Source organism: Entelurus aequoreus, linkage group LG22, assembly GCF_033978785.1.
Source record: "Entelurus aequoreus isolate RoL-2023_Sb linkage group LG22, RoL_Eaeq_v1.1, whole genome shotgun sequence".
NCBI classification, from domain to species: domain Eukaryota; kingdom Metazoa; phylum Chordata; class Actinopteri; order Syngnathiformes; family Syngnathidae; genus Entelurus; species Entelurus aequoreus.
The window spans coordinates 24,060,303-24,071,048 of NC_084752.1; the positions used below are offsets into that span (position 1 = coordinate 24,060,303).

Sequence of the window (10,746 nt, forward strand, 5' to 3'; positions counted from 1 at the left end):
GCAACTTTCCCTGCAACTGGCTTTGGGGCAGCTTCTGTTGCCTAGGTGTCAAAGTCAAGGCCGCGGGCTAGATCCGCGGGATGATATTTGAGTAGTATTAGGACCGGCCCGCAGGCCACAGCCGCCTGCTGCTGTTTTGCACGCACCAATACTCCATCAGCAATTTTCAAAATGGGGTCCCACTGTACATTTTTGGGGTCCCACTTTTTTGTAAGCGTTTTGAAAACAAATGATAAATTATAATTATCCTGTTATATCTCACATTCTATATTGTGTTCTGGAAAAACGGTTGTCATAAACGTTACTTAATCCATAAAAATAAAAAAAATACAAAAGAAAAAAAAACACATTTTTATGCATATGTAAATGTATTCAGTTATAAACATTCATTCACTTTCTTCTTTCCTTCATGGATCTAAACTATATTTTTTTCTATATTTTTATTGTAATATTTTCAGAATGTGTTTGTTCTAATTTTGGCCAAAGTAAGACAAAGAAAACAATCTGAAGTTGTCTTTATTTTTTAGTTTTAATGCCATGATTTTAATAGTCCGACCCGCATGTGCACAGATTTTCCTTCATGCGGCCCCTGAGCTAAAATGAGTTTGACACCCCTGCTCTATACAGGATTCGTACGGGTGCTTAAAAACCTTGAAAATGCTTGGATTTTAATGTTATGTTTTCAAGGTTTGAAAAATGCTTGAATTTTGGGTGAAACGCTTGGAAATGTTCATCATATTTCCTCGGCAGTCTGACTCAATAGGCTAATTATAAAATGGGAAAAAATAAAATGAGTTTCCTTAAAAATGAAAGCTACACGCTTGATCTGTTGGCTTTGCACGAGCCCCTACATTAGGTTGTTGTCATGCCAGAGCCGTATACAAGAGGACAGTGGTGCATCGGTCCATCATGCCGGGAGGTTGTCGTTTTAATGAACATGATGTATGCATGAATTATGATACAAACAAACAAGTAAACAATAATAATTAATGTTATTTATTGTAAGGAATGATGTATACAAGAATTATGATACAAACAAACAAGTAAACAACGTTTGCAAACACCAAAGACATTGAATAGTCAGAAAGAGAAACACTGCTTCATTTTCTATGCCCCATTCAGTTAATGATAACTGCTGGTTCAATGTTAGGCTTAGGTTTGAGCAGATTTTCCGTATTTTTCTTACAGACAGTATTTGGTGACCTCAAACAACAAGGCTATGGATTGATTCACACTGGTTTTACGCCGTTTGAAGGGTACTGGAAAAACTGGAAAATTGATCTTGAAAGTCCTTAAAAGGTGCTCGAATTTGGCCATGGAAAAGGTGTACGAACCGTGTCTATAGCAATGGCTTTTAAAACACCGCCATAGCGATGCTGGCTGATAAGGTTTGATGTGTTGAAGTGTGATGTTTTGTTTTTTTTGCCGAACATTCATTGCAAATACCACGCAAATTGTCTTCCTTTGACATAGTGAAGAAGCGATCGCCGCCATATTTGTTTACAATGAGCTAAGCTTAGATTTACAGCACGCGTCGGAGTAAAGGAGCGCCGGATTCGGTCACCTTAATTCATCTACAGCTAGGTTTGCAAAGGGGTGGAAAGTTTCCGGTAAATTTCTGTAAAGTATTTTTATAGCTAGAATTCCCTGAAATTCAAGTATTTCTTATATATATATATATATATATATATATATATATATATATATATATATATATATATATATATATATATATATATATATATATATATATATATATATATATATATAAATAAAATAAATACTTGAATTTCAGTGTTCATTTATTTACACATATACACACATAACACTAGGCTGACCATATTCTGAAATCCCAAAAAGAGGACACAAATATGCGTGCCAAGGTGGGCAGCACGCCAAGGCCGGGACTAGGTGAAAATTTGCCAATGATACTCGAACTTGCTTCATAAGTAATATATTTATTTAAATAAAGCATTTTTTCTCCTATGTTGACAGTAGTGTTGGCGCTAGGAATTTTCAAAATGGGGTCCCAGGGACCCCATCAAATCATACAAAAGGGGTCCCACAGTAAATTTTTGGGGTACCACTTTTTTGTAAGCGTTTTGAAAACAAATGACAAATGTATGCATTATCCTGTTATATCTCACATTCTATGTTGTTTTGGAAAAAGGTCATAAATGAGCTCTCGCCCTGCACAGCTGTTTTGTGCTTTGTAGTGTCGATATGGGCTTGTAGATCTTTATTTGCCACAGATATACACGTTCCTGCTTTGCACACAGTGCATTCTGCTTCCCATGTGTCACGGCCAGGACCAAAACACAAATACTTTTTCCGCTAATCATCCGTGAAGTTGCATTTACTTTTCGGCATTTCTTGTTTTCATGTCTGTCTCCACTCACTAGCTCTCTCGCTCTGTGTCTCTGCCCCTCCCTCACCAATGTTTCTGCGTGCGCACCTTCACAGCTTGTTTTGTTTAACCCCTTCTTAATTTAACCCTAGAGTCTAGGGTCGGCAACCTTTAGCACTCAAAGAGCCATTTTGACGAGTTTCACAAATGAAAGAAAACAATGGGAGCCTCAAAACTCTTTTGAAATGTAAAATAAAATAACACTGTATACAAAGCTTTTTATTGCTTTGTGCTATGTTTAAACCAGGGGTCTCAGACACGCGCCCCGGCCCGCACTTTAATATGACAGTTTAAGTTGGTGCGGCCCGCGAGATTTACATGAATGGCGTTCAACAGTATCATAGTTGCCAATCCTCCCACTTTTCCCGGGAGACACCCGAAATTTGGGCGTGATGGCACTGCCTTTAGCGCCCTCTACAGTCTGCTTAAACAGCTTACCTGTTCGGACACATGTTGAATGCATCTTCTGCTTGCACTCGAACGTGACAGCAAAGCTTACTTGCTCAGCAGCCACACAGCTTACACTGACGGTGGCTGTAAATAACAACTTTAACACTGTTACGTTACAAATATGCACCACACTGTGAACCCACACAAAAAAAAAAATGACAAATACATTTCTGGAGAACATCCACACTGTAACACAACATAAACACAATACAACAAATACCCACAATCCCATGCAGCACTAACTCTCCCAGTCTACATTATACGCCCCCGCTAGCACCAAACCCCCCCACACATCACCCCCCCACACCCCCACCCCCCCACCCCCTCCCTCCGTGCGTCGGCTGAGGTTAGAGAGTTAGGGCTGCATGGGATTCTGGGTATTTGTTGTGTTGTGTTTAGGTTGTGTTACGGTGCGGAGGTTCTCCAGAAATGTATTTGTCATTCTTTTTTGGTGTGGGTTCACAGTGTGGCGCATATTTGTAATGTAACAGTGTTAAAGTTGTTATATACGACCACCGTCAGTGTAAGCTGTGTGGCTGTTGACCAAGTATGCCTTGCTGTCTCCCACGAGTGTAAGTTAAAGCTTCATGCAACATGAGACCAGGCTGGCATGCTGTTTGTGCAAGTAATAGAGAGGATAATATATGCAGTGCCATCACGGCACGCCCTTAATTTAGTTGTTAGGGGTTGCCGATCCCTGCCCAAGACGTACATTGAAAATACACGCAACCCTATTTCAAAATGCCGGACATTTGAGGCATTTAAAAAACCCCGCCCGGACACCCCGGTCACACCCGCAAAAGAGGACATGTCCGGGGAAAAGAGGACGTATGGTCAGCCTACATAACACTCCTCTCTACTCATTGTTGTATTTGAAAGTGCAATGCTTTGCAGCCAGTAGCACAGCCTTTGAAGGAGCGTAGGTATGGGCAGTGTAATATTCTGGGTTGGAGTCAAAAACCAGGCGAGGTGACAAAGTTACGTCTCTTTACTTCAGAACTGACTCCCACACTTGCCGTCAGGGTGCGCAATACAACGTAAACTTTTTGGTTGGCCAAGCGGACGTGACGAGAGGCTGTCCTCACTCAGGTCCGCACGGACCTGGAGGGGGCGTGCCTTAAGTCCGGCCATAAGTCCGGGAGAATGGTTGTCCTGGGAGATTTTCGGGAGAGGCACTGAAATTCGGGAGTCTCCCAGAAAATTCGGGAGGGTTTGCAAGTATGTTAGCACGGGAAGTTAAGCTCGGGAAGTTTGGAAATTTTGACCATGTTTTGATTATTCAAAGTTGGACACCGTCCATCTTATTCTGTAGAATAAGATGAAAAACTTGTAAAACACTAATGCAATGCCACACACAGATATAAATAGTCAGCTAAACAATTGGTGTAGTCTTTAAAAATGTTTTTTTCGACTGATGTACTAACATCATGTGGTTTATTTTGTACATATGTCGCGTCATCTACAAAGATACAAAGAATTGCTATTGCGACATCCAGTGGACACATTTAGAACAGCTGTTTCTTTCATTAAAACATTTCAGGTTCATTTTTATACTTAGCAAACTCATCCCGCGGGCCGGATAAAACATGTTCGCGGGCCTGATCCGGCCCATCGGGCCGTACGTTTGACACCCCTTGGTTAAAGGAGGTAATTATAGTATATTAATGACAATACTGTATATTCTTTTTGAAAGACCTATTGTTAATTCGGTGTAATGAGGCCAGTATTGCAGAGAAAATGGCGCTGGTAATCAAGTCCATGCACACCAGAGACAGCACTTTGTACCAGATGAGAAAATCCCTTTGCATGAAGTTGGGAAAAGTCACGTTGATTACAGCCACAATGACTAAATCTAAAATGTACATAAAATGTCTGTAAAATGTTGCATGATTGCAGCTATAAAGTGGGTAAGACACCAGCGCCTTGCTTTCTCTAACCTGCTTCCAGCCCACTCGAGCAGATGTGACGCCAGCAGGTTCTCATGCGGACAGAGGATGTAGTCTGCCCTCTTTTTAAAGCCTCTTTGGGCCAGCGGGTCACTGGGGCCTTTACACTGCCATGTTATAAAACATGCAGAGCACAAGCTCACACCTGTGCTGTAACAGTGTTTGTGTATCCAAGCCAGTAGGGCAGGGGTCGGCAACCCGCGGCTCTAGAGCCGCATGCGGCTCTTTAGCGCCGCCCTAGTGGCTCTCTGGAGCTTTTTCATAAATGTATGAAAAATGGAAAAAGATGAGGGGAAAAAAATATATTTTTTGTTTTAATATGGTTTCTGTAGGAGGACAAACATGACAAAAACCTCCCTAATTGTTATAAAGCACACTGTTTGTATTAAACATGCTTCACTGATTCGAGTATTTGGCGAGCGCCGTTTTGTCCTACTAATTTTGGCGGTCCTTGAACTCACCTTAGTTTGTTTACATGTATAACTTTCTCCGACTTTCTAGGACGTGTTTTATGCCACTTCTTTTTTTGTCTCATTTTGTCCACCAAACTTTAAACGTTGTGCGTGAATGCACAAAGGTGAGTTTTGTTGATGTTATTGACTTGTGTGGAGTGCTAATCAGACATATTTGGTCACTGCATGACTGCAAGCTAATCGATGCTAACATGCTATTTAGGCTAGCTATATGTACGTATTGCATCATCATGCCTCATTTGTAGGTATATTTGAGGTAATTTAGTTTACTTTAAGTCATCTTAATTCAATTTATATCTCATGACACACTATCTGTATGTAATATGGCTTTAATTTTTTGCGGCTCCAGACAGATTTGTTTTTGTATTTTTGGTCCAATATGGCTCTTTCAACATTTTGGGTTGCCGACCCCTGCAGTAGGGTGACACGTAAACTGGGACAGCGTTGAACGCGTTGGCCTGTAAATCCTCATCAAGTCAGCTTTCATGCGCCGTGTCCTAGTTTGAACTAGAACAGGCTTCTCCATCTGTCCCAGGGAACATCGGACTTTAGTTTGATTTTCAAAATTCCACCACCAAGCCGTTAAAGACACAGTGCCACTTTATTAGTACACAAAATTAAAGCTTCATTTAACCCTTGTCTAATGTTCATTTTGTTGTTACTCAGCCATCGTTTGTGGGTCTGATGGACCCGTTGCATTTTGTGGCTTTTGATGCCTCACAATCAAACACTTTTATGTTAAAATACTGAACAGATGTTTACCTTATCCCAATAAACATCTGTTCAGTATTTTAACATAAAAGTGTTTGATTGTGAGGCATTAAAAGCCACAAAATGCAACGGGTCCATCAGACCCACAAACGCTGGCTGAGTAACAACAATATGAACGTTGCACGGAAAATTTCTCTGCCAGTTTCTGCATCCCACAGGGATTCTTCTTTTGTGTTTCTGCACCTGCGGTTCCCACATAAGGTTGCAACATTGTTTGTCAACACTGTCTGCACATTTGACCCTCTGATGTTCTGTGTACCTACACTCTGTCCTCCTCCTGTCTAGGCCTGCTGTGTGTGTGTGTGTGTGTGTGTGTGTGTGTGTGTGTGTGTGTGTGTGTGTGTGTGTGTGTGTGTGTGTGTGTGTGTGTGTGTGTGTGTGTGTGTGTGTGTGTGTGTGTGTGTGTGCGTGTGTGTGTGTGTGTGTGTGTGTGTGTGCGTGTGTGAGTGTGTGTGTGTGTGTGTGTGGTACACAGAACATCAATTTCCACACTTCTATTAGCCCCGAGTCCAGTGGACCCGGACATCTTATATGTAATAGAAATGTTTAGGGGGCGGGGTGTATGGTGTGTGGTCATTAAATATGTATTCTGATATATGTTCTTCACAGAAAATGAGCCAAAGTCAGTGAGTCTCAGTTTGAAAAATTTATTAATTGTATCATTTTTCTTTTAATAAAAAATGAAAACGGGTCCCACAGACCCGAACACCACACAAGAGTTAAACAGGCTGTTTCCCATTTTAACTGGAGAGGTCCATACTTTCCGCATATTCCCATCATTTGGAAAATGATTCTTGAGTTGTAGTGCTAGACCCTGCAACAATGCATCTGGTGGACATTTTTGATGATGCCTTCAAAATATGTGTGAAAATATCCTGATTCATGATGAATATGTTACCAAAACACAAACTACGAAGAAGTAGTCTGCAGGTGACGTCAGCAGGCCCGCCCACATTTTGGAGCTGATAGTGGGCGTTCCAAATGGTGCTGATACTCTTTACAAAGCAAGCCTAAAATCATTACCGTGTATATCAGGGGTGTCAAACGTAAAAAAAAAAAAACAACATTATGATTTGTACATTTTCAGAATGTGCTAGTTCTGTTTTTAAACAAAGAAAACAATGTGAAGTAGTCTTTATATTTAAGTTATCGTGCCGTGATTTTACCAGTCCGCCCCACTTGGGAGTAGATTTTTCTCCATGTGGCCCCCGATCTAAAATGAGTTTAACACCCCTGATGTATTCATATATTTGTGTGCAATTCGTAGTATTTAATTCCTTTTTTTTTTTTTCAACGTTTTACTTCTGTTACTGTATGTAAAAACCTGTACTGCAACAACGTGATTTCCCATTTGTGGGATGAATAAAGGTATATCCCAGGGGTGTCAAAAGTACGGCCCGAGGGCCGGATCAGGCCCGCGAACAGGTTTTATCCTGGCCCGCGGGATGAGTTCGCTAAGTATAAAAATTAACCAGAAATTTTTGAATGTGTCCACTGATTCAGAATCGATTCTCATTTTTAAAAAATCGATTTATTTATTTATTTTTGTATTTTTAAAAACATTTTTTTTTTTTTTTTTTAATTAATCAATCCAACAAAACAATACACAGCAATACCATAACAATGCAATCCATTTCAAAAACCAAACCCGACCCAGCAACACTCAGAAGTGCAATAAACAGAGCAATTGAGAGGAGACACAAACACGACACAGAACAAACCAAAAGTAGTGAAACAAAAATGAATATTATCAACAACAATATCAGTATTTAGTATTTACAATATTAGTTACAATTTCAACATAGCAGTGATTAAAAATCCCTCATTGACATTATCATTAGACATTTATAAAAAAAGAACAATAGGGTCTCATAAGCTTGACAACACACTGTGTCCAATATTGTCACAAAGATAAAATAAGTCATATTTTTGGTTCATTTAATAGTTAAAACAAATTTACATTATTGCAATTCAGTTGATAAAACATTGTCCTTTACAATTATAAAAGCTTTTTACTCAAATCTACTACTCTGCTTGCATGTCAGCAGACTGGGGTAGATCCTGCTGAAATCCTATGTATTGAATGAATAGAGAATCGTTTTGAATCTGGAAAATATCGTTTTTGAATCGAGAATCGCGTTGAATCGTAAAAAATCGATTTTGAATCGAATCGTGACCCCAAGAATCGATATTGAATCGAATCATGGGACACCCAAAGATTCACAGCCCTACTAGGGACCGTTTAATGTTGCCAATCAACCTATCCCCAGGTGCATGTCTTTAGAGGTGGGATGAAGCCGGAGTACCCGGAGGGAACCCGGAGGGAACCCACGCAGTCACGGGGAGAACATGCAAACTCCACACAGAAAGATCCCGAGCCCGGGATTGAACTCAGGACTACTCAGTCCCCATTGTTTACAAATACTACACACGAGTAGCTAAACAAGAGGTGTGGTTGCTCACTCAGTAAAACACCGCCCTCTAGCGTTTTGGAAGAGGATTGCAAGTCACGTAGAGGACTTTAAACTAATCAAGGCGGTAATTAGACTTAGACAAACTTTATTGATCCACAAGGAAAAAAAAGTGGAACAAAGTTTCATGTATGGATTATTATTCACAGGAAGAAGAAGCTGTTGTAGCGTGCATACACACACTACGTCATTTTACTGCCTTTTGAAACTTAAAATGTCATCTTTTTCATGGATTTCAACGACAATCACACCGTTTAAAAAAAAAAACGTCCGCCCTATCAGTAATGATTCCGCCTTCATTTCAGACGCAAGCACTTTTTGCCTAACTTGCCAGAGAAGATGGCAGAATAGGAATAACATGTCTTCCTCCTCTTCCTCTTCACAGCCAACCACTCGGGCCTGACAAACGGCAAAGACAACCACTGCCACGCGGACGACCAGCTGTCCGAGCGCGTGGGCCAGCTCCACGCCGCGGTGGACAGCGTGGCGATCACGGTGCGCCCGGGCGAGAAGATCGAGGAGGTTCTGTCCCCGGAGAGCTCGCCCTCCAAGTCGCCCAACGGCAAGAAGAAGAAGAAGTTCCGCACGCCGTCCTTCCTGAAGAAGAACAAAAAGAAAGAGAAGGCGGAGGCTTGAGTGATTAGATAAGAACGAGCGTGGCGGCCATCGTTTTTTTTTTGTGTGTTGTCTTTTACGTTGTCTACGTTTTCCCGTCCTGTTGGTTTTCTTTTTTTAAAGGTTTTATACGCAAAACGGCAGAATACGTGATTGGATCGGTTTGTCATGAAAAGGAGGCAGGAAGTGGGCTCTTTGCAGGCTCCACCTGGTCCACAGCTCACGTAGACCCTCATCAACTAGATCGCCCTGGCGTTATTTCACGGTAGTCAAAACAATCAGGTCGCCACAAAACTGCACTGTCGGCGCTTTTCCCTCGCCTCGCGGCCCCCATCACTGAGAGGAGACAGGAAGTCCCCCCCCCTGGACGTGTTGCAGGTGTAACATAACTGGAGCAAAAAGGAGCACAGTAATGTTGACACTCTCAATATTTATGTAGCATTTTTCTCTCATTTTTTTGGACAAACCTAAAATTGAGTCATCTCATGAATTGTCCTTTTTTTTTTTTTTTTAGTCAACATCCTTTTCTACTCATTCTCCAGACGCCGACTTTCTCTCTTTTGGCGGCACGTTGGCTCGCACGATACTGTCAAGTCGAGAATACAAAGTGACGACATCTCCCCGCGATAGGATAATAACTGGAAACGTGTAAGTCTATTTTTTTTTTTTTTTTTTTGAACGTGCCGCACTTTTCCTGGTGACATTTGTGAAGGGACGGCAAGTAGCAACGCCTGCGAGGTGTGGGAAGTGGAGAAGGAGACCGGAGTCTTTCATTTGAGTGTCCCAGGTGTGTGTAAACAGGAAGTAGTGCTGATGTCTGATGGCGGGACACTCGCCAAGGGATGTTAGGGCCACACTGACAAGTCACTTTTTCTTCACTCGCGAGAATAAACCGTGATCATTTTGTCAAGTAAAAGCCGAAACCTCAAAGAAAAGATTGAAATATTTTGTCAGAATTTCTGCTCAATGAGGAAAACAAAACCCTTTTGTTTTCAGCGTGTTCCCGGAAGAACTGATGAGTTCTTACCCAGCAGGCACAAGACGTTGATACAACGTTGATGATGTCATTTAAAGCCGACTTTAAATCAACGTTGCAGAATAGTTGTATTTGTAAATTGCGACAACGCTGATGTCTAACGTTGGATCCACGTTGTTGGTTGGGAAATGACCAAATTTCAACGGTCAGAATTCAACATTGATTAAACGTCGTCAAAAAGAATGTTGTTTCAACGTTATATCGTATTTTTCGGAGTATAAGTCGCACCGGCCGAAAATGCATAATAAAGAAGGAACAAAACATATATAAGTCGCATTTTTTGGGGAAATGTATTTGATAAAAGCCAACACCAAGAATAGACATTTGAAAGGCAATTTAAAATAAATAAAGAATAGTGAACAACAGGCTGAATAAGTGTACGTTATATGAGGCATAAATAACCAACTGAGAACGTGCCTGGTATGTTAACGTAACATATTATGGTAAGAGTCATTCAAATAACTATAACATATAGAACATGCTATACGTTTACCAAACAATCTGTCACTCCTAACCGCTAAATCCCATGAAATCTTATACGTCTAGTCTCTTACGTGAATGAGCTAAATAATATTAT

The 10,746-nt window shown here is 40.9% G+C and overlaps 1 protein-coding gene across 5 annotated transcripts in view; it reads left to right on the forward strand.

The window, feature by feature from the left end:
* LOC133639684 (gamma-adducin-like) overlaps nucleotides 1-9,781 on the forward strand; it is a 220,420-nt gene extending 210,639 nt beyond the window's left edge. For all 5 annotated transcript variants that reach the window (XM_062033206.1, XM_062033202.1, XM_062033207.1 and 2 more), the window contains one exon: nucleotides 8,904-9,781. In XM_062033206.1, coding sequence (XP_061889190.1) covers nucleotides 8,904-9,154 — 251 coding nt within the window. In that variant the 3' untranslated portion in view covers nucleotides 9,155-9,781. The remainder of the gene's footprint in view (nucleotides 1-8,903) is intronic.
* The last annotated feature ends 965 nt before the right edge of the window (nucleotides 9,782-10,746 follow it).